This window comes from Phytophthora sojae (assembly GCF_000149755.1).
Source record: "Phytophthora sojae unplaced genomic scaffold PHYSOscaffold_1, whole genome shotgun sequence".
Classification (NCBI taxonomy): domain Eukaryota; phylum Oomycota; class Peronosporomycetes; order Peronosporales; family Peronosporaceae; genus Phytophthora; species Phytophthora sojae.
In genome coordinates this window covers 6,071,072-6,098,478 of record NW_009258115.1, presented here as the reverse complement: position 1 = coordinate 6,098,478, position 27,407 = coordinate 6,071,072, and the positions used below count along the sequence as shown (strand labels likewise).

The 27,407-nt window shown below is 52.1% G+C and overlaps 9 protein-coding genes across 9 annotated transcripts; 6 read left to right on the top strand and 3 right to left on the bottom strand.

Moving 5' to 3' along the window:
* Positions 1 to 115: 115 nt before the first annotated feature.
* PHYSODRAFT_322010 (hypothetical protein) lies at positions 116 to 2,566 on the top strand (the record flags this gene model as incomplete). Its single annotated transcript, XM_009517319.1, has 3 exons — positions 116 to 453; positions 533 to 1,133; positions 1,280 to 2,566. 3 exons carry the CDS (start codon positions 116 to 118, stop codon positions 2,564 to 2,566), a joined length of 2,226 nt encoding a protein of 741 aa, XP_009515614.1.
* A 125-nt stretch (positions 2,567 to 2,691) lies between these two features.
* On the bottom strand, positions 2,692 to 5,499 carry PHYSODRAFT_466564 (hypothetical protein; the record flags this gene model as incomplete). Its single annotated transcript, XM_009517318.1, has 3 exons — positions 2,692 to 3,250; positions 3,335 to 4,453; positions 4,532 to 5,499. The coding sequence occupies 3 exons, from the start codon at positions 5,497 to 5,499 to the stop codon at positions 2,692 to 2,694; spliced, it is 2,646 nt and encodes an 881-aa protein (XP_009515613.1).
* A 429-nt stretch (positions 5,500 to 5,928) lies between these two features.
* On the bottom strand, positions 5,929 to 7,382 carry PHYSODRAFT_284246 (hypothetical protein). The gene has a single exon (XM_009517317.1). The coding sequence runs from the start codon at positions 7,346 to 7,348 to the stop codon at positions 6,566 to 6,568; it is 783 nt and encodes a 260-aa protein (XP_009515612.1). The 5' UTR covers positions 7,349 to 7,382; the 3' UTR covers positions 5,929 to 6,565.
* A 373-nt stretch (positions 7,383 to 7,755) lies between these two features.
* Positions 7,756 to 8,342, top strand: PHYSODRAFT_468299 (hypothetical protein; the record flags this gene model as incomplete). Its single annotated transcript, XM_009517316.1, has 2 exons — positions 7,756 to 8,095; positions 8,164 to 8,342. 2 exons carry the CDS (start codon positions 7,756 to 7,758, stop codon positions 8,340 to 8,342), a joined length of 519 nt encoding a protein of 172 aa, XP_009515611.1.
* A 3,164-nt stretch (positions 8,343 to 11,506) lies between these two features.
* On the top strand, positions 11,507 to 14,698 carry PHYSODRAFT_471658 (hypothetical protein; the record flags this gene model as incomplete). Its single annotated transcript, XM_009517315.1, has 8 exons — positions 11,507 to 12,061; positions 12,269 to 12,736; positions 12,890 to 12,952; positions 13,030 to 13,121; positions 13,185 to 13,308; positions 13,382 to 13,641; positions 13,720 to 14,196; positions 14,284 to 14,698. The coding sequence occupies 8 exons, from the start codon at positions 11,507 to 11,509 to the stop codon at positions 14,696 to 14,698; spliced, it is 2,454 nt and encodes an 817-aa protein (XP_009515610.1).
* Positions 14,699 to 14,935: 237 nt separating this feature from the next.
* Positions 14,936 to 16,550, top strand: PHYSODRAFT_537041 (hypothetical protein; the record flags this gene model as incomplete). The annotated part of the gene is made up of 5 exons (XM_009517314.1): positions 14,936 to 15,089; positions 15,190 to 15,284; positions 15,355 to 15,409; positions 15,489 to 15,553; positions 15,638 to 16,550. The coding sequence occupies 5 exons, from the start codon at positions 14,936 to 14,938 to the stop codon at positions 16,457 to 16,459; spliced, it is 1,191 nt and encodes a 396-aa protein (XP_009515609.1). The 3' UTR covers positions 16,460 to 16,550.
* Positions 16,551 to 16,599: 49 nt separating this feature from the next.
* Positions 16,600 to 19,799, bottom strand: PHYSODRAFT_473995 (hypothetical protein; the record flags this gene model as incomplete). Its single annotated transcript, XM_009517313.1, has 3 exons — positions 16,600 to 17,024; positions 17,098 to 19,281; positions 19,349 to 19,799. 3 exons carry the CDS (start codon positions 19,797 to 19,799, stop codon positions 16,600 to 16,602), a joined length of 3,060 nt encoding a protein of 1,019 aa, XP_009515608.1.
* Positions 19,800 to 19,951: 152 nt separating this feature from the next.
* On the top strand, positions 19,952 to 20,588 carry PHYSODRAFT_248518 (hypothetical protein; the record flags this gene model as incomplete). Its single annotated transcript, XM_009517312.1, has 2 exons — positions 19,952 to 20,473; positions 20,568 to 20,588. The coding sequence occupies 2 exons, from the start codon at positions 19,952 to 19,954 to the stop codon at positions 20,586 to 20,588; spliced, it is 543 nt and encodes a 180-aa protein (XP_009515607.1).
* Positions 20,589 to 22,021: 1,433 nt separating this feature from the next.
* PHYSODRAFT_475591 (hypothetical protein) lies at positions 22,022 to 23,422 on the top strand (the record flags this gene model as incomplete). Its single annotated transcript, XM_009517311.1, has 3 exons — positions 22,022 to 22,638; positions 22,719 to 23,189; positions 23,266 to 23,422. The coding sequence occupies 3 exons, from the start codon at positions 22,022 to 22,024 to the stop codon at positions 23,420 to 23,422; spliced, it is 1,245 nt and encodes a 414-aa protein (XP_009515606.1).
* Positions 23,423 to 27,407: the final 3,985 nt, after the last annotated feature.

Genomic DNA, 27,407 nt, shown 5'->3' with positions numbered 1-27,407 from the left:
ACGCCATCTTGGGGTATCCGAGTAGTACGTAGGCGCGCCTTCTCTTTCAACACCCCCAAACAACGGAATCGCACACACAAGTGCAAGAATGGTGAAGCTTGCAAGACGCCGCGCAATGCCGCACCGCCACGTGCCGGAGCCCAAGGAGCCCTCGCCCTTCTTTGAGCGCCTGCGCTCGGAGCTCAAGTTCAAGGCGCGGCACCGCGTGGCCGAGGCGGTGGACGCCGTGTGCGCCGCCTTCGAGGACGAATTGACGCAATTGACGAAACCATTGCTTCCGATGGACTACAGCTACGAGCTGTTCTACGACTGCTGCAGCCGCCTGGCGCGCTTCATCGACAGCAACTTGAGCACGACGCCCGGGTTCCTGGTGGAGATGGACCGCCTCATCTTCGCGTGCCACAGCGGGGACTCGGGCGACGATGGACTTGGAGATCCGACGGGGACAGGAGAGTGAGGCTGACGAGGCAATGGTGGAGGGGGATAGTGGCCAACCGGCGGCTTCTCCGAGCGATATTGGAGCTGCGAAAAGAACGGAGGAAGTTGCTGCTGGCGGTGGCGATGAGAACGGAGTGAAAAACGTTGGAGATGCAACTGATGGTGACGATGAGGACGATACGTCTTCGAATAAGTCTGCAACGGTTGACGACACGTCAAGGGAGTGGGGGACAAGGAAGCGGCTGTCGACGAGAAGCCAATCGTCGATGAAGCAAGGCAAAACAAAGCGATTGAAGAGGTGGGTGGAGCGTGGAGAGGATGAACGTGAAGAAAAGAAGAAGGAGAAGCGAGAAGGTGAAGGCAAGAGTTCGGGGTGCGCGCAGGATGAGCATAAGAAGCAAGCAGATGCTGTCATGCAAGATGCTGGCGACGAACCAGCTCGCAATCAAGACCAAGAAGAGCTGGATGAACGCAAGGAGCAAGCCGATGCTGGCGAGCAAGATGCTGGCGACGAACAAGCTCGCAATCAAGGCAGAGGCGAAGAAGATTTCCGGCGCGGAAAAGAACTGCTCGCGTTATATCGCGACAAAGGACAGCTGCAAAGGCCACGTCCAAGCGGGGGAAGCGGGTTCATCGAAGTGATGCTGGAGATGCAACGGGAAATGACCAGAGCACTACTGGTGGTGGTGGTGGTGGTAATGAAACTATGGCCAGCCCGGACAAGCACGTTGGTGAGACTACCAGGCGTGAAGAAGCTTGTGGAACTGTGTCGGTGCCGAGGAAACGGTGGAACCTGAGGAGTGCGCCAATGCTTACCACCGAATCGTGTGGCTCTAAACAGAAAGACGAAGATGGGGACGCATGCTCGCAAGTTCGCAAGGATGCACAAGCTCCCGTCGCGAAAGAAGTCTCAGAAAAGAGCGCTACACCCAAATCGACACAGGATGCCGATATTGGCGACGAACATTCTTTTGAGGCTGAATCTGGTACAACACCCGAGTCGGAACAAGAGGACACTGCTGATAATAAGCACCAGGCATTGAACTCGTCAGTTCACACCGACTTGACTACCAAACCGAGCTGCTTAGATGGCGTCGACGGTGACGAAGAGGACACGACTAGCAATGGGAGTGAGGCTGAAGTGACCCAAAAGCATGGCAACACTGACAACGTTCGGAAGGAGGGCAAGCTCAATATCGTGGGCGACTTTGAAGGGGTGCCAGCTGAAGAGGACACGACTGGCAATGGGAGTGAGACTGAAGTGATCCAAAACCATGACAACTCTGACAACGTTCACAAACTCAGTATCATGGACGACTTTGAAACGGTGCAAGCTGAAGAACCGGAGAGTCTTGGTATTATTGACGTGGAAATGGAGAACGCGAGTGTTGTCGACCTGACGGGCGAAACGCAACCGATAGATGAACCAGAGACGGATCAAGGCCGAGAAAGTAACACCATTACGGTTGAAGGGAGTACAGTAGCTACTGATGCTCGTGACAAGCCAACAAACCCCGAAGACCAAGAAGTTGTTTATGCTGATGTCATGGATTCATCAGACGAACCCCCCGTTCCTGGGTTTTGCGATGCGGGAATGCGACCAGAAAATGAAGTCCGTCATTTCCAAGACTGCCTACAAAAGGCGATCCAGTTCATAGATGCAGTTCTGTGCAAGCCACCGCGCGGTAAATCGTGTGTCAGAGGTTGCAAGAACATTCGTGAGCGGCAGTGCATAATGGGCGAACCGTGTCACGACGATCTTTGCAGTAATTGGCACAGCGCAGAAGCGCACAGGGCGCGCTGCACGAACCCGCTGTGTGAGTTTCGGGATCGCATCTCGCTTCGCGAAATCATGCACCAAATCGCAAACCTGGACGAATATTCTCAGGCGATGCAGGCGCAATGGCAGAAGAAAACATTGGAGCTTATCATGGCAACGGATGACGAGTCCACACAGCTGAACGAGGACATGAAACTGCTTCTGCGAAGCATTGACGAAGCGAAGGAGGAAATGGAGTTCCTCAAGGACAGCAAAAGAGTACTACAGGCCAACTTGAGCGCAATTGGGATCATGCCTGGAGACGACATAGCTGACCGCTTCCCTGACGTTGAGTCACACTACATATGAGCAAGCGTCGGGGCTCGAAAACTTGTTCGTGTTGACTCTGCATACGATGACACTTTAGCTCGGCAAAATGAGTCGGGTATCTACTCGTAGTTGGACCCCACAAGCGTGTCATTTTTTCCCCTGAACTAAGTCCGTTGCCTACCAGAATAATAGTAGATGGTTGCCTTAACTCCCACATCCCGAAGATTGCGAGCTATCAAGCGTTCAACAGCATACCAATTGAAGTTTGGGGTACCATATCCGATTCGGGGTAGATGAACGGTGGCGTCTAGCTCCAATGCACGATGCGCTAGCGCCTGCAGCGCAGTCTCAAGCGCATTCAGGCGGAACGTCGAAGACTTTCCCTGACGAACGAGCTGGCCATTTCCCACGCGCTGTTTCTTCTTCGCGACGAAGCCCTGTACAACCAGCAGGCAGACATATCCCTCAATGGGTAGCTGATTGGTAGCTTGGGGTGGTAATCGAATCAAATGCGCACTGCCAAGCTTGAGATCTCCGTTGCGTCCTGCCTCCTCATATTGGTTTTGTATCGAGGGTGATAGTGTTGACAGGCTGCGAAAGAACCCACGAGAGCACCACACACCACTGTTGTCCACGCAGTGAACAATGATGTACGGCCTCAAACGTAGAGAATTGATAGGCGGTTGGCTGGCATCCCCAGACTTGTACAGCAGTCGACCCGAACTACGCGGAGGGCTTGCGCTGCGCGGAGATGATTGCACAGAGCTGTCTCCAGTGTTACTGACGTCAATGGCCACTGACGTGTACTTGTTGGCCTTCCATTGAGCAAGCTTTCGTTCCAACGCTTTTTGACGCCGCTCCTCTCGCTTTCGAGCTTGCTCCGCTTCATCCGCAGCACTTAGCTCTTCGTCCACTTCGTCTTCTTCTTCATCATCATCTTGTTCATATCTTTTACGAGCCGTTAATGTTTTACGCTTCGTAGTATTTGCTGCCTCGGCGCATAGCTTCTGGAGCAACTCAGCATCTTTCGCCTTAGTGTTCATGACTTTCGTGTAGTCTTCTCCCTCGAAGTAATACATGTTTTCCTCTCGAAAATCCCCACCCGACTCCAGCAGCTTGTCACTCTTTAGCGTCGGCACCATTTTGTCATCGGAATCAGCGCCCGCCTCAGATACGTGATCGGTTCTTCGAGTCAAAATGTGTTGGATATATTCCTCCTCCAAAGGCTTCATCAGCGCATCTTCGTCCTGACCAGCAGCTTCTTCCATGAGGCGATGCAAACCAAACTGAATCATATCAAGCAAGCTCTTCCCACTATCATCGTCGTTTTCATCGCCGTCACCATCAGTTCTTCGTGCAAGGTTGCGGATGCGGTCAGCCATGCGCATTTTCTTGAGAGAGCGTCGGTAAATGCTCTCTTCAACCGTATTCGCGCATAAGAACTTGATCACGTGAATAGGCTTTGTCTGTCCCAGGCGATAAGCTCGTGCTACTGCCTGAAGATCGGTCTGCGGGTTGTAATCCGAATCCGCGAAAATAACCGTATCTGCGCTTTGCAAATTCAATCCGAGACCGCCAGCCCTTGTCGAGATAAGGAAGACGAAAGTTTCAGGATCCTTGCGAAAGCGCTCAATGCTTTGCCAACGCTCTTTCCCACGCACAGATCCATCGATGCGCTCGTACGCAAAACTCTCGAGCGTAAGAAAGTCTTGAATGATGTCCAGAAAGGGTGGAGACTGACTGAAAAGCAGCACCCGGTGACCTTCCTTTTTCAGACGCGGCAGGATCTGATGCAGAACAAAGAGTTTGCCACTGTTTTCATACAAGTGACTGCCTTCTTCAAACGGTTCAGGTTCAGCGCCCGGAAACAGGTACGGGTGGTTGCACGCTTTCCGCAGTTGGGGAAGAATGTTCAGCAGCGGGACCCTACCAGACAAGCACCAAACTACTGTTACACATATTGAATAAAAGAGATCACAGCGCGCGAAATAAATGCCGGTGTACCTGCTGCCATGAGCTTTCGCGGCACCATTCAGGACGTATGCATTCTTGGCGATAACCTCCTTGTAGTATGCTCGCTGCATTGACGACATCGGCGTATGAACCACCATTTCGGACAATGGTGGCAATGTAAATGCGCCCTGCACGTCTTGAACCGTCCGCAGCAGCAACAGCGGTGCTAATAGTCTACGCATCAGCTCCTCCGCTTTGCTCAGCCGCTTGGATTTCGCGCGCTGACCCTCATCCAAACGCTGCGCTTTCGCCGAAAAGTAGTTTCTGAACGTCGACTCGAACAGCGCTTGGTCGTTGAACACGCCCGGGTTCAGTATCGACAGCAATGCGAAAAGCTCTTCCAGGTCATTCTGGATCGGCGTGCCCGTCAAGATCACCATGTGCTTGGACCGCAGTCTAGTCGAGACGATCCCGTGGAGTTGGCCTTTCGGGTTCTTGAGTCTGTGGCCCTCGTCCATGATCATCACCTCCCACTCCGTCTTGCTGTAGAATTCATGGTCATGTAGCAACATCTCGTACGACGTCACAACCACCAGCGGTTGGTCCTGTGGACTGGCCGCGATGACCTTCTGCGTCGCCTCACGGTCCTTTGCCGGACCGATGTACATGACCGTGGAGATGCTGGGCGCGAACTGCTCGAACTGCTCCATCCAGTTGGGCAGTACACTCAGCGGTGCGACAACCAGGTACCGACTTCCTCGAGGCTTCTTCTGGCCTCGATAAGCAGCTTCCAGCGCTGCGATGAACGAAATAACCTGCAGCGTCTTGCCCAGTCCCATTTCGTCCCCCAGAATGGGGTTCAGCCCCTGCTCATGCTTGCGCAGCAGCCACCGGAGGCCTACCAACTGGTAGTCGTGCAGCGTCGCGTTCTCCAGTAAAGACGGCTGCGTCTTGACCTGGTCGGCCAGCGGCGTCGGCTGCTGCCCGCGCAGCTCCAGCTTGTGCACCACCTCGTCCATTTTGGCAAGTGGGTGCAGAGTCGTCACTAAGGGTATCAATGACCATCACTCACTGTGTAAATCCCCATTTTAGTGACATTTTTGACATGGATCCAGCAACGTCGCGGCTGCTGCTGTGCGCGAGCGGCAGTGTGGCGACCGTCAAGGTGCCGGAGATCGCTGTGCGTCTCTCGCAGACAGCAGAGGTATGTTTGCTGTATAGTGGCAGCATGCGTCAGGACTAATTGCGCCACGTTGCCTTGGCAGGTGTGCGTGGTGCTGACCAAGTCGGCGGACTTCTTCCTGCAACGCGCTAAGGACTACGACGCAAGTTCGTGGGCGGACTTCGACGCCGCAACTAAGTTGGAGGATGGCGCGCGCGGCAGAATTGCAGTTGTGCGGGACGAAGACGAGTGGGAGGCGTGGAACGCCGTTGGGGACAGCGTGCGCCACATCGAGGTGTGCACTTGTCGTGATACAGGCGAAGAAGCGCTGAGGGAGACGCAGGGCTGATATTTGTGTCGGATTTGAATCGCTGCAGTTGAAGGACTGGGCGGATGTGATGCTGCTGGCGCCCATGTCTGCGAACACACTGGGCAAACTTGCAAACGGATTGGCCGACAACCTCCTCGTGCGTTGCTGCTTGTACTCATCATTTAAGTGAAAGAAATTGGTTATTCACGTTTTTGGATGAGATGCTGAGCAGACCTGCGTTGCACGAGCGTGGATCATGAGCAAGCCTTTCATCTACGCGCCGGCGATGAACACGGACATGTGGAACCACCCCATCACTGCAAAGCAGCTTCGAGTGCTGGACGAGTTCGGCTACAAGATGGTGCCCCCTGTCGAAAAGAAGCTGGCTTGCGGAGTGGTCGGTAAGTAGTGCTGCTGTTTGTTTGGATACTGTGCACGTGCTCTATTCACAGTTACCGAAAATCTAATCTATGCTGATCAATGTGTCAGGCAACGGAGGTCTAGCAACAGTCGATAGCATCGTCGCCTTCACGCTTCACGAGTTGAGTCATCGATCGCTCATCGACTAGATCAAATCAGCAGTGAATCATCAAATACAGCGGTACAATGCGCTCTACAGCGGCGTCGTGGCCTCGACGTCTTCCATGTCGAGGTGGAAGACCTCGCTGATGGCTTCGATAGCAGCGTCCTGCACATCCTTGACCGTTGCATCCGGACGAATGCGCTCGATACTTGTAACCGCGCGATCGTCGATTCCGCACGGAATGATGCGATCAAAGCCGCGCAAGTCCGTCTTGACGTTGAGAGCGAAGCCGTGCATGGTGACCCAGCGACTCGCGTGCGTTCCGACCGCGCAGATCTTGCGCATATCGCGCTCGTAGTTGCCCTTGTGGTGCTCTCCATCTTCCGACATAGGCTGCTCCTCCACCCAGACGCCCGTCAGTCCGTCCACGCGCTCGCCCTGGATGCCGAACTTGGCCAGTGTCCGGATCACCACCTCCTCCACCTGCCGGAGGTACCAGTGTAGGTCCTTCTTGTGCTGTGTCAGGTCCAGAATCGGGTACACCACGACCTGTCCGGGGCCGTGGTACGTGACTTCGCCGCCGCGATCGACGCGCACCAGCTTGACGTGCTCCGTCTCCGGGTCGAACTTGACGTTCTCCATGGTGCCGCCTCTGCCGAGCGTGTACACGCTCGGGTGCTCCAGGATAAGCACCACGTCCTTCTCCACCGACTGGCCGGCACGCATGGCCACCACGCGCTGCTGGATGAGCTGCTTCTGCCAGTCCCACGCGGTCTCGTACTCGACGCGGCCCAGGCGGTACGCGACGCACTTGCGCGGCGTCTGCGGCGTCTCCACGGCGGCCGATTGCGTGGACAGGAATCGAGGCGACATGGCTCCAATCTGAAGGCAACGCTGGTGTCTAGAGGCCATGGAAGAGGCCGCTGCCAAGGCGCCGCGCCGCCCACTGCGGACGCTCATGTTGCTCTGCTCGTGTCAATGCTGCTTGGGTTGGGTGCGAACTTACCGAAGGCTTGATTGATAAGTTCGCTGGCGGGAAGTGGCGCTGCCACTTTACTTAGGCACCTAAATGTGGCAGCGGAGCGGGTGGAGTGGGTCGGAGTGCCAAGTTTCTCCCAAACTTTTTCCCGAGCCATTTAAACAGGAAAACGCTTGTTTATGGCGGGTTTGTGGCACCAAACGGGTCAAGTTTCGACCGAACCCGCGAAACTTTTGTCGCCACAAATAGTGGCGGAGACCCCCCACATTCTGCCACATTCTGCCACGAACAGAGAGGGCATATGCGCGAAAATGGCGCCAACGCCTGGCGCGCCCAGCTCCTGGCGCTGCTCCAGCGGCGTAGGCAAGCGCAGAAGGCGATCGCGCTGTTCATCCCTGAAGCATCAGCTGCTGCACGCGACGCTGGAGCATTACCGGCGTCGTCGCTCGCCTTGAAGCTGCTGCGCGCCGCGGTCGAGAGTCGCCGCCCCGAGTGGACCCAGGCGCTGGCAGTCGAACGCGATCCCAAGCGCCAGCGACTGAGCGATGGCGGCAAGAATGACGTCGTGTTCGCCGCCAAACTGGCGCAGAGTATTGTGAAGACCTACGCGCCCACTAGCGCTGCTGCCGTAAAGGAAACAGGTCGACAATTGAGCATCTCCTCTCTTGAGTGCCTTTGAAGTACTGATCATTGGTGTTATGTATTGCAGAGCTGGAGGATTTCGTGGCAGCGCTGGATCTGGCGTGTGTGGCGCTTTACGTGGTTTGTGCGTTGGAGAATGCGGCTCGACTCGGGGACCTCGTCGTGGACAATTTGCTGTATCAAGTAGCCAAGAAGCTCGCCGAGATTCCTAGTGTACGTTGCGGCGCAGTGCCATTGATAGTGTAATGCGGCTTTATTTCTAAATGGGTGTTTGGATGTACAGATGCGCGTAGCTGCGAGTTGTGTGGCTGCTTGTGTCCACGTTCGCCTGTGGAATGTGCATGCTAAAGTATGTAAAGCCTCTGATGGCGACATTGCGGAGTCGTCGCAGTTGGTCATGTTGCTTGAGCAAGAAGATGATTGCTCGAGCAGAGTGACGCAGCAGTTGGAGCTGGCGGTGGAGTTCCCAGAACCAAGGAGTTGCCACTCAGAACAATTCACGCGCTTGCTGCTGGGCCATGTAAACACCTCCGTCACGCTGCTACTTGCCGACAAAAAATCCGAGGTGCGAATGCTGAGTTTCATGCTTTCAGCGTAACATATGAGTCTAACGTCGTTATTGCTACCACCCTTTTAGGCCATCTTACAAGTTGCGGATAACACTTTATCTCGCTGGATCGATCATCTGCGAAGACTACCTGGCCAAAACCCAAAGCTGGCGTCGTCTTTCAGTGACCGAACGTTTCGGATATTGTGGAAATGTGCAGCTGCCGCGGACGGCGTCAAACAAAAGTCGGCCGAAACAGCCAGTGCAGCCCTCCGCTTCCGTTCAACAGCATTGCTATTCCTGCTGAAATGCTCCAATTACACTGCTTCGTACTTCATCCAACAGGTAATAGGTGGCACGCTTGCAAGACAATAGTGAGCGAGGCGACCAGTTTCTTACTTCTTGATGAATCCCATACTTAGGTACATCGCGTTGGGGTTCAACACGAACGCGCTACCAAAAGATCTCAACTGGGGCTTCAAGAAGTGTACGCGTTTTATGCTCGAGAAGCGACCGCATTGTTTCAAACCGTTCCTGATGCGCCACACATGTACACTGTGCGTGTAGTGATTGTTAATGTGGATATATGCGCTGGTTTACTAATTGTGTTATCGTTTAACCCTACGATTTTGTGATGCGGCAGTCAGAATCGCTCCAGTGGGAGTACGTGAACTGGTTCGAGCACTTCGCTACGGTTTGTGACTTGTCCGGAATGCACTTGAAGAGCGCGATGATTCTGAAAAGTGTGGTCCATTATGTTAAGCAATTTGGAAGCAAGGGGGCCTCCATTCAAGCGTGCCTCCTTTATTCGATTGCGGGTGCGCTTTTTAGTGCAGCCGATTCTTCAAAAGAAGGAGTATGCCATTCATCAGAAAGTGGGCGTGTTAGCGCTGCCTTTGATGAAAGGTTAATGTCTTGCACCGGAAAACGTTTTCAGGATCTCTTCGACAACACCAAGCCCAGCGAGTGGCTTGATCATTGTGAAAAGGCAGCGCGGGTGTATTTGAAAAAACTCGAGTCGTTGGCGCCTTACAGTTTTGTTGGCTTGGGCTCGCAAGATCACGGCTTGTTTCTGGCGCGTTGTATTAAAAGAAGCTCGACTAAGGTATTTAACTATGCTATCAGTGTTCGACATTCTCAGAAAACCCAGTTATACAGACAAGACATCATGTGGTAAGTGCCTTGCACATTCTTCGTCGGCGTAATTCATATCGTCGGTCTAACCTGATGTTGCAGCTTTGGGAACATGTGCAAGGCGTTGACAGGGCTTCGCTCCTCTCCGACCCTTACAGATATCAAGACCATTGAAACTTTGATCCTAGATGAATCAAGGCTTCACCGAATGGCTGTGATGCTCTCGGTGCGATGTTGCAGGACGATGAGCTTTGACGCAGCCAAACCCGTACTGCACACGATGTCACAGCATGTGAAATTAGTCCGTGAACTACTGGATTACACAATGATGGATGGGAAGCCGAGCGAATCAATTCTCCAAGGAATCCTTGGTGATCTGAACTCAATTGCCCGAGAATGCTATGCCTGTGCTTCAAGCTGCTATAAGGCAGGGATGTACCACGATACGATTTCAGCTCTGGTCGGCGCATTCGAGCTCGCCGAAAGCTACTTGGAGTACGTTATGTGCAGCAAGCTCAGCATTGAAGACATCCACAAGGCGCACGTGCATCTCAAAGTTGATGCAATTGCCTCTTTGCTGGCCCACTGCTTCCGCGAAGTGGGTGATGTTACGAAATCGCGGGAATTCAATGGGTTCTCACTATTGTATTGTGGAGATATTTCCGAGAAGATCCCGCAAGCAAGTGTTGACAAGTACGTGTCCTGCATCCTAGAAGAACCAACATCTTCGGACGTTGATATGAAATTCTGTATGGCTGATGTGTTCAAAGCGTTTGTCGATAACGCAACTCATGTGTATAAATCTCGCCACATCCCGGAGGACCAGATTTTACGACTTTGGCGTTCATTTCGATCCGCCTTCGAGCGAATGTCTGCCAAGATTGTGATGAATTTGCGAGCAAGTGCAAGCGATGTACCTGATCTTCCATCCTACGATACTGTGGAATTATGTTGTACGATTGAGAGCCATTTAGATGGTGTTTTGATGGGACGTGCGAAGAATTCCAACGAGTGCTGTGATATTCTCCTTGAAATCGCACATACTTTGGCAAATCGCAAGCTGCTTTTCTGTGCCTACTACACGAAACACGACTTCAACAGTTTAATCGAGGGGCTTCTACACACGCATCGTTCTTTGGGTGCTGCTGCTGAAAAACTCGAAGGTTTTACCAGTAGAGCAGACTTTGATATCGGAGGTGTTTACGGATGGCGTGGCGTGATCACCCTGGAGATGGCTCTCATTTATAGCTACGCTGGTACTTCTCATTGTTGTGACGCCGTTGGGGATATTGAAATCAGCGAAAGGAGTGCAATTATGGATATTGAGAAGTGCCTGCACTACTGGCGGGTTGGCGAAAACGCATTCGGTTGCCTGTTTGACGAACCCCACGTGATTACTTGCTTGGAATCCGTCTGCAATACGCTGTCGTTGGCGTCGTGCTCTGCAACAGAGAATGCGGCTAGACACTTGCTGAAGACGTTTGAGGTGTCCGAGATGAAAGGTACTACATTAGGATGTATCCCGTCCCCCTTGTTACGTGTGTTTGGAACTGTAGCCAGCAAAAACGCATTGGTAGAAGAACCGCAAGTGATCGGTATGCAAGGGGCTAACAACAACGAAGAAGTACAGGGGTTCGAGCAAGTCGACCTAGCGATCTCTGCTGCAAGGAGATCTCACTGTGATGAAAACACAGTCCAAGCTTGCCGACAGTTGCGAGATGCAGTTGCTATGCTGGGTGCGCTAAAAGCAACTACAAAGCAACGCTCGACAGCGACGGTGGTAAAGGCGCTTGGACTGAGGGAGATGCTAGTTCACACGATTCTATCGGATATCCATTTTCGTGAGGGGCGAAGTACTGGCGCTATCATTGAAGCTAAGTCAGCGCTCCGGATTTGCTGGAAAATGGCGAAAAGGTTCACTGCTGCATCGTCGACTGTTGAAGCTGCGTACTTTGACCTGCCTTCTGAGTTATCAGCAACCGACTGGCAACACCGAAAATCGGCGCATCTTTATTTTATGGCCCTAGAAAGCTCGTCATGGGATGTGTTGTATGCTGCGAAGGTGTCGTTGTGTCGAATAGCATCCCTCTACTGCTATTCAGACCAGCCTCACAGAGCTGCATCGTATTTGACTGAGGCGATGCGGCTTGTGGGTGGATTGAATCTGCATTTGTTTCGTCGAACCCCATTTTACGAATTCGCAGAATTGGAGCTAAATGCGAGTCACTTGGAAAAGGCAAAAACAGCAATATCGATGTTGTCGTCGAATTCGAGGATGGAACCGGTAATTCAAGATCTTGATATCAGTGGTTTAAGACCGAAGCATCATCCCTGTGCTCACACCGACTGGGCGTTCACAGAGCAAATGTGCAACGAAATGGTACAGCGAGGAGACGTGCACGTCATTGAAGGGGATAGACAGAAAGCACTGCGCTGTTACTTGGAAGCGATCGAGACATTGTCCGCGGTTGAAAATGGAGAAGTATCTGAGTCCAGCGCGTTGGCAATGGTCAATGCTCGTTGTTGGCGGAAGTATACACGCCATCACAGCGAGATCATCGATTTATCTGACACAAGTGCAGTGGAAACACTGCTAAACTCGATGAAAACACTTAAACGAACGTTGAAGCGCTGTGGTGCACGATTGGAACGGGTTAAGTGCATGCTGGAATTAGGGCGCATAAACATCAAGCTGCTACGCTCGTCCTCATGTCGGGCGTTTGCAAGTCTGGAGCGGACGATCTCTTTACTAGAAGAAGCCTACTCGCTTGGCGACTGTCTTGGCATTGCTCACTTAAGTCAAGAACTGCGGGCAACTTTGGGAATGGCGTATTTTGCTGAAATCGAGGAAAGTGCCCACGGCGATGCAGATCGAATGGACGGTGACAGAGCGCGGTTTCTTTCATGGTCTAGCAGTGCACTGTTAGCGAATAGTTGCAGCAGTACCGAATGCGAAATGGTGTCAGCAGAACCTACCGATTCGGATGCAGAATTATCATCGAAGGAGGCTCTGATGAATCAGCTTGAGCAATTGTCAGCTCGTCCAGGCGCAGATCAAACTTATTCAATTCGCAAACAGGTTGAGGACATGACCCAGAGCCTTTCTGAGAAGGTCCACGAGCTACCCAGCTCCTGGGTCATCGTGTCCTTGATGATGGGTCTGTCGTCTGAACTTGTGGTTACTCGTTTTACGGTACGTATTCCTCGTTCTATTGGTAGATTGACAGTATGCTAACATCGTGATATGCGCAGACAAATGGCACTGCCCCGATCTCGTTTTGTCTGCCCAACGTTTCTTGGAAATCGTGTATAGACAAGATGGATGCCATCGTCGAGAAGTCAAGGTGCGCTACTGTTGGTGTGACTGATCTCTCGCGAGGATCTGACGTTGTGTGTATGGCGGACAGGGAAATCCTGTCGGGCCACACGGCCGAAGAGGCAGGCTCTTGGAGCACAAAGCAAAAAAAGGAGTGGTGGGATACCCGTAAGCAACTTGACGAGCGCATTCAGAAATCAGTCCGTTCAATGGAGGTGCGGAGAAAACGAATGTGTGCTGACAAGATAGTAGTGCAAGTACTTACAAAAATCATGCTGTGCTGTGTAGATGACGCTTGGATTTTGGCGATGCTTGCTCGTAAAAGGAACAAGCACACTTGAAACGCAGTGCGTTCAGCAGTGTTGGAGTTTGCTTACCTCGAGGAAAGTATGCCCCGTCCTGCTGGCTGAGAGGAATCAAAGCTTGCTATGTGCAATCGCTGATGCGCAACAATGGTTGTCGGACGGTGAAGTGGTGAACGGATTAAAGCACATTGCTGCAGAAATTGATGTGCCCCTATCCGATTCTGGGTTACAGGAAGCCCTTCAGTTATTGCGGAAGCTGGGGCAACAATCTGGGTTAAGCCCGTCACGAGCGACTCACTCAAGCTACCTACCAAAGCTAAGGACGGATAAAATCCAGAAGATGAAAGTGAGCGAGCTGAAACAACTTCTCGCTGCTGAAGGACTTAGCACTGACGGTCTGAAAAAGGTGCTGGTTGAGCGGCTCATAGCTGCGCGCGATGCAGCACTTTTGGAGCCTTTGACCGATCAAGCTGCGCGCGATCAAGGCTTTTCGACTATCTTGATATTGAATCACCAGCTGCAGCAATTTCCGTGGGAAGGAATGGACATCATGGGAAGGAGCAGTGGCGTAACCCGAATGCCTTCTCTCGATCTGACCATGCAGAACGCAAGATACGTAATGCAGTCACGAACGTCTAGCTACTCCTCGATTCGACGGGATCGCGTGCGCTTTCTTCTGAATCCTGCTGGAGACCTCAAAGCGACACAAAATCAGCTGGGGCCTGTTTTAGAAGGCGGAGTGACGACCTACGGATGGGAAGGTATTGTTGGGGAAGCTCCAGATCCTGACAAACTGAGGTAAGCGTCTCAAAAATGGCGGTGCGCATGGAGATGACTTTTCTAACTTCTTTTACGTTGCTGCGTATGCAATGTTGCCAACCGCAGAAACTATTTATTGGCCGCCGATCTGTATATTTATTGTGGCCACGGCTCGGGCGAGGCGTACTTGCATCGCGACCAAGTGCTCAGTCTGAAGTCCGGTTGCAGCGCCGCCCTGTTGTTTGGCTGCAGCAGCGGGCGACTCAAGCGAGAGGGTATCTTCGGCCCGAGTGGCGCTGTGCTGGCTTACTTGCGAGCTGGCAGCCCGGCGGTGCTGGCGATGCTCTGGGACGTCACGGACCGGGACATCGACCAACTGAGCGTCAAGATTCTGCGGGAGTGGCTTCTGAGCGAGGACGGCGACTCGAGCCCATCGCTCGCACGAGTGCTGCAGGACTCGCGAAGCGTGTGCAAGCTCAAGTATCTGAACGGCCACGCTGCCGTGTGCTATGGCCTCCCACTGCACGTGGCAAAGAGCTGAGCAGCGTCCGTCGACCACTTCAACGTGAGCCGTCTCACTGGTGTACGCCACACATCCTGCAGTTTCTACGCAACGCGCGACATGTTTAACGTGTGAGTAATGCGGAGCGGACCAATCGGGTGCGGCCACTGACGTAGCCCGTAACGGCCACTCAGCTGCCGAGGCTTCGGCCAAGCGAGCGCCGTCTCCGTCACCTCCATCCATCTGGCAAGTTCTCCCGGAGAGTGCAAGTGAGAGATGGTGCTGCTGTGCTCGACGCCGCCGGCCCCACTGCCCGTGGACGTGGCTGCGACCCGCCCGTTGGTGCAGGAGCTGGCGACCTCTGCCGCCGCGCGAGAGCATGTCCGAGCGTTGGCCGGCACGACGTACGGTCGCTGCGTGCTCGGACTAGGTAAGACTAAGAAGGGCTGGCTGGATTAGATTCACGGCTATTGAAGCACTATGGGCGTGCTTGTGTTTTGACGCTGCTTCTGTGTTGTAATTCCTGGCAGCGGGCTTCCTGACGTACGCGACCGAGCACATGGCTGCATTTGTCAAGCGCATGCACGGTGATGTGAGCTCGGAAGATCTGGCAATCACGCATGAGGTACGACTGAAGCTGGTTGTTGCATTATTCAGCAGGTCTCTCGAAGCTGATACCATACTGTTGCTTGCAGATGCTTCTGCTACTTGCTGAGACGGTGGTTGACGAGGACAATGCTACATTTATTGGTAAGATCTCTGATGCAATGACACTATGCTAGTTACTTTGTTCCCTGTTCGTGGTACTGATTTGTCCGTAAATTTACAGCGCGTATTGGAGCACACCCTCTCTTGATGCGTCTTATGGAGAACGAGAACGAGGATATTCAAGAGGTCAGCATTTCTTGCGTTGGATTGCGATGTTTGGAGTTGCGAGACACCTCACTAATGTCGATGCGCGGATGAAAAACGCAACAGGCGGCTGCCGAGGTTGTCACGAGTTGCACAAGTAGTCCGTCGGCCATCACATTCCCGCACCGCGTGCGACAAGTGGGTGAAGTGGAGCGCTTGTGGCCGCGTGCGGTGCCGCTCCCTTTTGATCCCCGAGATAACGCTCCGAAGAATGAAGACGGCTCTCAAGGCACACTGGAGGTGCTTATTCGTCAGGTGCCTACGCGTATGACAGGACAGAGGAAGACTGGATACCTCCTATGGGGAGCAGCTTTTGTCCTCGCGCGTTGGATTCACAAGCACCGTGAGCTGTTTGAAGACAAGAGCGTGATTGAGGTCGGCAGCGGTCTCGGACTCGGAGGTATTGTTGCTGCCCGCTATGCAAGGCAGACGACGCTGACGGACTACCAGAGCGATACGTGTACTGCTCTCGAGTACAATGTCCAGCTGAACAAACCGTTTACGCACGAATTTGACCCGACCAAGCCGGAAGTGAAGGTAAGCCTCTTGGATTGGGACACCTCTGAAAGCATCGAAGCGGTTCCCAAGGCAGAAGTCGTGATCGCCAGCGACATCATCTGTGAGCCGAGTACGGCTGAAGGTTTCTTGCGTGTGGTTCGACACCACGTGCTTGGTAACCCCAACGGCGTTGCCTACCTCATGAACGCTAACAGCCACAGCCGCTTCGGTGTCATCCACCTCCACGCTCTTCTAGCCGCCAGTACTGATCTTTCCTACAGCATCACGCCTGTGGGTGAGCTGCCTGATGGCGCAGAGCTTCTTGAGACGGTCAGCGACGCACAGGAGCTCTCTTACGAGTTCTACGAAATCCGTGCGGCATCTCAGTAAACCGAGTACTAGTAGTAGAGATCACAGGATACAAAGCCAAAGCGTATCCCGATAGGATTTCAATAGAGTGTTTAGAGAAGTCCTATTGATCTTTCGGTCGCATTGCGTTAGTGCTCCCAGCACTTCGGCGGAGAGGCTATCTAAACGAGGATATTGTACGCCACAGGTCCAGTGCATCGCGGATCGTCTGGAAACCCGTCCCCGTTCGGATTCGAATTGCCAGGAATGCCAGTGGCAACACAGGAGCAGCGTCCTGATCCACAACGGTTTGACTTCGCGCGTTGAAGCATTTCCTCCCGCGTCTTGAATTGTTGGCCAGGTTGGGGGCAGCTATAGGGCATCCTCATCTGCAGTCGCTTCCACATGGGGCTGTCTTGGCACATGAGCTGCTGTGCTGAAGTTAGAGTGCAGGAATTGCAAGTCCGACAAATACGATCTACCCCTGCTGCACAAGGCGAGACTTCGTACTCGTCCAACGTGCATTGAGTACACGGTGAGCATACTCGATCCGTTGTTGGGGAGCAGGCAACGGAAACGAATTGGCCCGCTCGACACTCCGTACACGCTGGTGTTTGCATACACAGAGGCACACGATTAGCCTGTGCATAGGAGTTTTGCGTGTCTAGCAGTACACTTACGGTAACAAAGCGTATCTTGCGTAGCTCTGCAAGCTTCAAGTGCAAACGAATTTCCAGGACAAACGCTGCAGGTTGCACAGACTCGGTTTTTAAGATCTGAGCACGAACTGACGAGATAGGATCCGGTTGGACACGCTGAGCAGTCTGCGGGTGAAACTTGAAGCAGTTTTCCGGGGCCAACGATCGTCACAGCGTTACCGGCAAAGTCTGCGACGAAGGTGTTGTCAATTCCCAGAAATGTGTTTGCCTTTGTGATACCGACCTGGCCAGTACCAAACGCGTTTAGAGCGGTGACATCGGTACGGCCCAGTTGTAGAGTAAGAAACGTGTAGTCTGCCGGCAGGCGATTTGAATCTCGTAGCGTGGCGCCACTCAATGGATCTGGCTGAGGCGAAAACAGACGCGTAGTCGCAGATGAAAGTGGGTAGACATCGATACCCGCCGCGGTCTCCGAGAATGTAAGACCCTCGATTTTAAGGGTGGCAAAGTCTACGGCTTCTGAAAAGTGCAGCTTCAGCAGGCGGCGTGGCAAATCCAGACTATAACTCAATAGTTTGGGTGGAACAGTATCTGCCTTGAACTTGGTGACACTGATGGCTGCGCTTGAAGGTGTGGCTACCGTCATCATCGGAGAGCAAGCAAGGATCCCGCTGCTTTGGCAGTTGTTAAGCACGTACTGGAAAAGACCAGCATCGACGCTTAAGAACGCGGTATTTGCGCTCTGCGCCAGACCGACTACACGTTTGAGCGAATTGAGATCCCCCACACCAATGTTAACCACAATTGTTGTTCCGTCCAAGCTGCTCGTGCTCGTCTGCTGCGGAGAAAACCGAAAGGTAGCGCCATACTTCAGCTCACGCTCGGACTGCAGTAGCAGTTTGCTCACATCCAGCGTTGATGCTTGGACTGGAACGTTCATCCGGAGAGTAAGCGCACCCAATGCCATATCGAGATCAAATGATTCAATATGCGGACCTTGGGCAATTCCTACCAGCACCACTTCGAGAACGTTACAATCTCCGACTGTTGTTCCAGTCACGTCGGAAAGTTGCAGCCAGAAAGAGCGCGGTCGAGGGTCATAGCTAGTGGGCGTTAAGATTTGCAGAACAACGTACTTTACCTCAGAGTCGCCATTTGCCCAAGTGACAGCAGTGTTTATGAGTGGCTCGAAATCCACTCCAGGCGTTGCTGTCCCCGCTACAGTATTCACGGTGACGCGTACCGGGACGGGAAAAGCTGCAAAGTTGCGTTGAATGGCGACCGACAGCACCCCTTGCTCGGTCATCATTACACTAGGACACAATTGGAGCCGCGAGCTTGTGTTGCGCGAGGCCAGCTCGATGAAGCTTAGATCTGGAACTTTCAACACAGACTCCAGGGGCTCGCGAGCAGCGAAGTTGATGTCACCGAGGAACACATTGGTCACACTGGCAATATCCACGTACGTAGTACTCGCATGAACGCCGTTAATTGGGGCCCCTACGCTATTTCGTAGCACAATCGCGACACGTCGAACTGGTAGCCTTGGATCTGGTCGAGACAAGGCTTTCACGATAATTTGTCGGTCGCTGACGTCACCTTCTTTCCATGACAGCGTTTGCTCTAGTGGTTCGTAGTCCAACCCTGCTAAGGCCGTACCATCTTGAGTAGCAACTGTAACGGAGCAATCTCCGTCACTCCCATTTCGTCGCTGGACCGTCAGGCGGGCGGTGCCTCCTGCGAACATTGAGTACTTGGTACTCGCGCAGTCTGGAAAACAGTCAGCATCGAACTGTAGAGTGCCCGACTTTGCATCGTTCGGACCAGCGATGGTCACGACCATTTCTCCAATGTCTCCTATTGCCCCTGTGCCGATCGTGTCACCGTCCGTGGCCGCCACTTTTACTAAGCGTAAAAGGAAGTTCTCCGATAATTCGTACAACCCATCGTCTGGAACTTGCAACACGATATTCTGTGTTCGATTGGTAACACTGGCTGGGTAATTGTCACGCTTCCACTGCAAAAGCTGCGTCAGTGGAGATACCAATTCAAAGTCTCCTGGCGAGCACGCACTCTTGCACACAATCTGAAATTTGACACTAGCAGTCGACGTCGTGCCAGCGACCCAGAGAACAGGAATGGTTAATGTGTTGCCTTCTGATATAGTCACTGCGGCGTCCTTAAAACTAAAGCTACCGGGTACGACTGGAAAATGCAGTGATAGTCAGTTGTTTGCAGCGTACCAGCATCGCAAGAGATTCATACAACTCACGGTTGGAAGGAGGTACCAGCACCACTTGTGTTCGGTTGCGATCTGGGTTGATGTCCGCTCCAATCGAGTCATGCAGCTTCAACATGAAGATTTTTGGGCTCTCTTGAGGTTTGCCGTCGTTGTAGATAGGTAAGTAGATCGCCTTCTCAAAGTCTTCGCCATCCTGCCACACGAGACTGACGTTGAACAACGGTTTGTAGTCTCGCCCAGCAACAGCGGTCCCCACACCGGGAATGGTTGATACATATACTGCAGCACGACCGTCGGATCCAAGACTGCGCTGCACCGTAATGTAGGCGACTCCAAAATCTTCCGTAGTAGAGTAGACGGCTTGGGTGAACTGGAACCTTCCATTGGCAGCGGCATCAGCACCTCGTAAGGCTTCAAACAGGACAAGAAATCCCACAAGTAGCAGTAACCAGTGGTGCTGGCATTGCCTAAAGATCGCCATGATCGACAGCCGACGCTTTGAAATAGCTGTTTGGTTTAGCTGAACGAAACCACACCGACGCTTCATCGGTCATATCGAAAACGTAGACTTCTGAGAGCATGGCTGAAGTAGCCCGCGGCTTCTCTTAGTGTTTTTGATCCGGATACTGCAAAATGGGCAAGGTGTCGGTAGCTCAAGTGCCACAGGATGTCCCTGGGAGTGCCTCTCGCGAGATATTCCAGGGGCTCTTCAAGGACTTGGGGAAGCAAGCGATGGCGATGGAAGCTATACTTCGAGCGGTTTGTGGTCGTGTGGACAAAATGGAGAACTGGCTGACAGAAGTGAGCTTCGGCATGACGGAGCTGGATCTGAAGTTGAGAAATATCGCGCACAATATCGACGGAACGGCAGCGGTGGATGACGAAGCTCAAGGACCACATCGGTGGGCCATTCCTCCCCCTGACGACGCGAAGCCCTTGGCGCCAACAGTAAGCAAGAAGCTTGGAGCCGACAAGAAAGCGGTCCGTGTGACGGGAATGGCCGCTGCTATCTTGGACCGACTCGCTGCACCTTCGACAAGCACTCCTACTGCGGTTGAAGCAGAGAAAGTGGAGAAATCTGGAGCGAAGAAGAAGAACAAGGAGAAGAAGCATGGTGCTAAAAAGGCGAAGATGAGTTGCCTTCCAGAAGTCCCAGTAACTTCGTCGCTTGCTGCAGTTGAGGTTGCTCCTCCTCCCGCCATCCAGCTGCCTACTCCTATGACGTCTGCTGAAGCTCTACATATTCCAGCACCCGAAGACCATCCAGTGATAGAATCGATGCCGGTTCCTGAGATTCACGAGGAAACACCCGGTGCATCGACACTATCTCAACAAGCACCAGCGCTCCAGCCTCCGGAAAGGGAGGTTGCGGTGGAGGATGTAGTTGTTTCTACTGCGCCGCCGAATGTTGATAACATACCACCAGCAACGCAGCAAGAAAACCCCTTCACAGTCGAAGTTCCTGTTGAGCATGGCGTCACTCCAGCCGAATCGTTAGCGGAGCCACAACCTGTGGAGGAGCACACTGTACCAGTTCCGAATCCGGCAGTCCCTCAATCTGAAGAATCCTCAAGTGAAAGCAGTCCAGCGATGTCACCAAGGGAAACAAAAACGATTGAGGCATCGGAACAAAGCCCAGCAGCACCGATAGATCATGTCCAATTTCAAGAAACTGAAACACCCCCGACAACCAGTGAGCAAGATTGTGGTAACTCCACGCCAAGTACTACTACTTTGGAGCAACATGAGACCGTTGTTCCCGCCCCCGAGCCATCGCCACCGGTACCAGCAACATCTCCGCAAGATACTGTCACCGATATCGCATCGGTGACTTCGGCACCGAAGGTAGCAGCCCCAGTAGTGAAGCCGGTTGCCAAAACTCCAGAGCCAACCTCATCAGTCTCAAGTATTCTTCCTACTGTTCAAGTTGAACGAGCTACTGAGCCGTTCGTATTGAAGGGATCGGCGCATACAACCACGGCCCCTGTTACTCCTCCTCCTAGCAATACCCCTGAACCAGTCACCACCGTTTCGGAGCCTCAAGCAGCTACTATTGCGGATAATGTGGTCGTGATGAAGGTGGACGTGGAATCCAACACAGCTTTAACAACACATCATTCGGCGAATAGTGACAAGCGGCCAACATTGCCAGAATCTGTTGCGGTAGCAACAAAAGCAGTTAAGCTTAAGGCCACCGGAATCCCGACGTCGCCACCATTATCCCCCCACGCTTCAGAAACAACGGGGCCAGCAGTTGATCCACTTTTACCGCACAGAACTGCGGCACATCGACGATCTTCAAAAATGGCGGCAAGACCAAGTCTTACAAAGAAGCTTGAGCACGGCGCTGATAGTGATCCGTCACGGCGATTATCAGGAAATAAGCGTGGATCGGACTTGACACGAAACTCAATTGCTCCGCCAGCTCAAGAGCACCCCTCTCATCATCCAGTACACCAACCTTCACAGGTCAATGCACAACCATCGCCGAGCTCGCAGTCAATATCTCAGGGTCCAGTCACGCCCACGATTTCCACGGCGGCAATGTCTGAAGAAATTCACGAAGAAAGTGGTGAAAGCGGCAGCGATTCCTCATCAGACGGATCTGGATCGTCTAGTGAAGATGAAGATGCTGAAGCGGGAGCTGCCGTCGAGGAGATTTCCAACACTATGACCGCTCTAAAGAAGCTGAAGCGAGCTCAGATGCTGTCACCTGAAGAAGAAAAGGAGCTGAAAGAGCGAGCCCACAAGAAATGGTTCCAGCTCAAGGGTCATATCAAGGAAAAACAAAAGAAAGATGTGACGAACATCCTACTTAAGCGCAAGAAGAACGTATTCACAGTATCATCGAGGATTGAGCTGCTGGAAGAGAAATCGCGTGAGATTTTCGCTGCACTCAAGCAGATTACGAACGAAATGCGCGACAAGAGCGACCGTGCTACGCATGAAACGTTGCGTCGCCGCGTTGCTGATATTGAGCACAGTCTGCAGAGTATCGATTCCAGAATTGCGTCTTTGTCAGCGCCCGCATTTGAGAAAGTTGGTGACCTAGAAGATGAGGTGAACTCGTTACGCAGTACCGTGGAGCTTCAGCTTACGACCGCCCAGGCTGAAGCTACAGCCAGGCATTCGCTGCTTGAGGAGGCTCTAGCTACTCAACGAACACTGGTTGAATCGTTGACCCAAGATTTCCCGGCCCAACTGGCAACCCAAGCTGAGCTCTTCAACGAAAAGCTCAAGCAGCTACCCGACTACACTGCAGCGATAGAGAACCTCCGACGGGGTCTAAAGCGCAAAGCGGATTTGAAGCTCCTGAAAGAGTACGATACGCGCAAGCTTTTCGCTATTCACCCGACAGATTTTGATAAACTGACGTTTGGATTTGCTCTGATATGAACAGGTTAGAAGCTCGGTTGCTCGGTCTGGATGCGGAGAATGAGGACTGTCTGGTGCGCTGCTTATCCTGCCGCAAAGAGGTCACTAACCCGTACAACGACAAAGATACTGAAGGCGATGATCAGGATATTGTGAGCTCTGGAGGTGGCGTCTCACAGCTGCGGAAGATTAACACTGGCCCAACTTCGTCTCGGATCTACCGCTCAAACATACCATTCAGTGCCCAGCCGATGGTCCAGGAGGCCATTCTAGAGGAATCCCCTGATGAAACCTTTTTGCCACCTCAAGCGTTGTTGCAGCCACTGCCACAGTCGATAGCGATGCAAGAGCCTCAACTTCGTCAACAGCTCCAGTCAGCGGGGGATTCTCATGCAAGTGAGAAACCTCCAGTTGTTCGTGTCCCTAGCGTGAGGTGGTCGACCCCACCAGAATCTTTGAAACGAGAGGCCAAAACCCCACAACCTTCACCTCTCAGGTAAGTTTTGGGCCCATTCTTCTCCTATCGTGGTGGGCTTCAATTGACGTTTTTACGCAATGACTGTTCCCTGTAGTTTGATGAACATTACCGCGACGCGTGCCATTCTATCACCCGATCGGCCGATCAGCGCCCCCGTGATCCCAATTAAAAAGAAGGCAAGTACCGCAGTCAGGTCGAAGTCGGTATTAAAGTCACTATCCTCTTCTTTAGATCCACCTCAGAAGGACTAGTGGTAAACCCAGCGCTGTCCAGATACACCACAATATATAGCTTTTCACTTACTTCCAGGGTTGCCTTTAATATGAAGTAATCGCCGACACAGTCCAGACCTCTTCCTGTCATTCTCCATATTCGTATCGGGAGTGATAACGTCGACCAACCGTCCTCGACTTGCGAGTTGCCGCGATGGTGGACGCCCATGACGTTGGCGTTTCTCAGCTGCAACATCGAGTTTTGGCCCAAGCTTTGGCTGGAGTTGCTGATTTGATAGCTCCGCAATAACACGAGTCTCTTTGATCAACTGAGCACTCCTCATCGAAGCAGCAACCACAGCAGGATCAACGCACAGTTGGAGATCGTGGTGCCCAGTATCTTGACTGCAGTCGTATTGTCCGGCGCGGCGTAGCGAGGGAAACAAACCTTCTGCATTTTGTAAAGGTGTCGTGAATGATCCAAGAGCTTTTATGGGCGACTTTGTTGGCGACGTGGGCGCCGACTCTCTTGGAATGGCTGTAGATCCTGAAAGTGGGGAATATCTTCTGTCGTTGTTTGGCCTTGTCGGTAGTTGACGATCTCGTAAATAGTGAAGCAGGTCCATCTGCATTGGTGGCCCAGGCAACTTTGTAGATGGGGAGTTGTTGGCTGTTTGCATGGTTCTCTTCAACGAAGATAGGTGAGGCGAGAGAAGAGGAAAATCTTTCTCTTTTGGAGTAGTTCTTTCTGCCAAGCGTATCGAATGCGTTGCACTTTCAGCCCTATGCTTCTGTTGAGCCGCAATTGCTGCTCGTACAGTTTGAAGCCCTCCACGTCCGAGCAATGCCACAATGAACAATTCTTGGTTTCGCCGTGATAATGCCCCTGTCGCAAATGTTTCAGGATTGCATCGGTACAATTCAACGCCCAAAGCATTTACGATGGGGGAGTCTGCAACAGCGTACTCTGCGTCAGGTAACTCCGTCGAGGTATTACTGTTCGTCAACAACCCCCGGTTGGTAGCATCACCCTTTTCATCAGCATACAAAATCGTACATGGGCCCAAAGAGGCCACTGGAGTATCAATCGCCAGTTTCGGACTACCAGCAGTACTTTGTAGAGGGACACGTAGTGGGGGTTTCCGCCGGGGCTTTCGCTGAAGTGCTACGTACTTGTGCATAATGCAAAGTCCGCTTTCAATCACGAGCAAAGTTTCCCGAGGAGTATAATTCCCAAAAACAACTACCAAATTCGAAAATAAAAGTGTTAGGAGTGTAGTATTCTACGATAAATAAACGATGGCGTCATTGAGCTTACCTTCGTTGCGCTTGAAACTGAGCTCTTTCACGGAATAGTACATCGAGCATAGTTGTTCTGGTTCGAGAGGAGATGCAGCATCAAATGCTCGCTTAAGCGTCGCGAATTTGGATTTGAGACGCTCTCTCTGAGGCCACAAACTAAGGAATACCGCTTTGGGGACCCGAAGAAGTTTAGTGGCCGTACTTGACACAACCGCTTCAATCAGACGTCTATTAGAGTCAAGCATGAGCTCAACCTCTCCAAACGTATCTCCTGGCTTCAGCACTCGTATTGATACTTTGGTTCCCCGAGCATCTGAGCTGGTCCCCGCTGCTAAAGACCCAGAAGCCGGTAGCGGTGAGTCTAGCACTTGTTGTATGGTGACGGAGCCCTCGATAACCAGGAACATCTGATCAACCAACTCCTCGTCTCTCTCGAACACGACCGAATCGAGCGACGCAACTTCCACCATACAGTGCGTGCATATCTCCAGGTATTGTTGTTTTGGTATATCCTTAAATATTGACAAATGATGCACCATCGTATACGTCAGTCCTGCACGGTAATGAAACTCTTGCTCGAGTTGTGAGCTCCATCGAGGTCGCTTTTGCGTAATTCGAAATATAGCAGCTTTCCAATTGTTCGCCGTTGATCTTCGATAACGAGCAATATCATTTAGTTAGACAAATACATATCCAGCAACAGTTTGAGTCTAACTGGTATGGTTTACCGTTTATGCAGTTGAGAATGATCCGTTGCTAGAGATAGGCGGTCTTGGTTGTGATCATGAGAAAAACATTTTGGAGATGATACCTCGATAAAACCATCACGCAAAAGATACACCAACTTGACAGTTTTGTTGCCGTTGGCTCCTACAACAGCTACCGCTGTCGTCAAGCGTCGGCTATCGCCAATAAGGCATTCTTCCCCAAACGCGTCACCCTCGCACAAGTCAATAGACCAATAGTCATCTGCTGGTGATGTCGGGGGAGACCTGGTTGCTCCTGGGCTGCGCTCCCGCCCGTTGAATCTGCATAAGCAAGGTGCGCACTACGCATCACTACCTGAACATCGATCCCAACTCGAGCGAAAAATGGGTGAAACTTACAGGCGCACTCGACCAGATAAAATGAAGTATGCAGCAACCCCCTCTTCGCCACACCTGTACACTATAATTCGCAGAAAGACAGTTTTTTTTTCTCTGACGTATCCCTGCATTTTTCGTAATAAAACAATCTTACCTGTGTTTCCAGCGCTCATCTCAATATACTGCAGAGCATCAGCTACTTTATGGAGCTCATGCGTAGTTAACCGCTTCGCAAGACCCATTCTCTCGAGAATTTGGTAGCGAGCGTTTTTTAGTGAGGAATTTGTTTCATCTCCGCGTACTTCATGTTGGTCCGTATCCCGGCCTTCCACAGCAGCTAGTAAATCTTCTTTAACTTCGGGGTCCAATGTGTACATATCGTCAAGGGTACCATCACTCCATAGAATTCCCAGTCGACAATGTGAAACAGTGATTGCCGTCTCTGGGTAAACTGAATACACCGCCGATTCTTGCCGGAACCTGCGACTAGTTGCTCGTCGGACAAGTTGGCTCAGTTTGCTAGAACCACGATTTTGATTCGTAGCTTGACTCTGAGAAGCCTCAAGAGGCCCGTGGCGTCCAAAGCTATCTCCCATTTCAAAGTCAACGACATGTTTGTAATCACGAATATAAAAGTCATCATCCACTGGTTTGGTAAATGCAAAGATCCCTGGTTCTAGAGCCCTTGCAGAATCTTGAGAGGTGATAGTTTCGGTAGCTGGAAATTCTTTTACGCCACCTTTAGAGCGAGTAGATAATCTCTGGTCGCTTTTCATCTCCGCTACCGGGCCACGAAATATCCTAACATGACCTTCAAGGACAATGAAGACACATCCTTTCGTAACTTCTCCCGCTTCGAATATAAAATGGTTAGCTGGGACGTTGACTGTCTGCATTCGGCCAATCATGAATTTCAACTTGGTGCTCGGAAGTCCAGAAATCGCAGGACAATGATGTAAAAGTCGCTCGAACTCGCTCTTCGCGTAAACCTTCCGCGGTGCACTAAGCTGCAAGCGTGAAGTGGTTCTCACGGCTCGAATAGTTTGCCGCAATGCACGCACAGGATGACAAACCAAATATTCGTCAATTCGAGCAAGGCAAATTCTTGCCAGTTCGCCTGGAATACTAAGAATTTTGGCCGGGTTTCCAGGAGAATCCACGCCAGCGTATGCCACATATCCGAAAGGGCTTGTGGAACCGAGGAGTACCGGCAATAAACCAAACGCACTGCCGCGACAAAGTACTCCAATGGGCTCCACAAACGCAGCACCTCCCTTTCCGAGACACGAAGGACTTTGGCTGGTCGGTGCCATAGGAGCATCTTCTTGATTGATTGGCATGCAATCTCCTTCATCACTGCTGTATTGTGCATGTTCGTTTCTCGTTCGATCAGCTCGTGCATGAGTTCTGAATACTCGAAGATATCCATCCAACAAAATTTTGAGACTCGTGCACTCTGCCCCTTGTTCTTGGACGCACGTGAGCTCTTTTCCAACCACGGAATGTGTGTCCAGCGTAGCGCTCAAACAAAATTGCCGCACAACAGCCAGCGGGAGCTGATTGAAGAACGCCTTCGCTGATGAATATCTTGAGAAAAATATTTCTAGATAGCCCAGCTGCTCGCAGGTGCGGTCGCG

Coding starts and splice junctions, on each gene's coding strand:
- PHYSODRAFT_284246 (XM_009517317.1), bottom strand. CDS start 7,348: ATGTCGCCTCGATTCCTGTCCACGCAATCGGCCGCCGTGGAGACGCCG.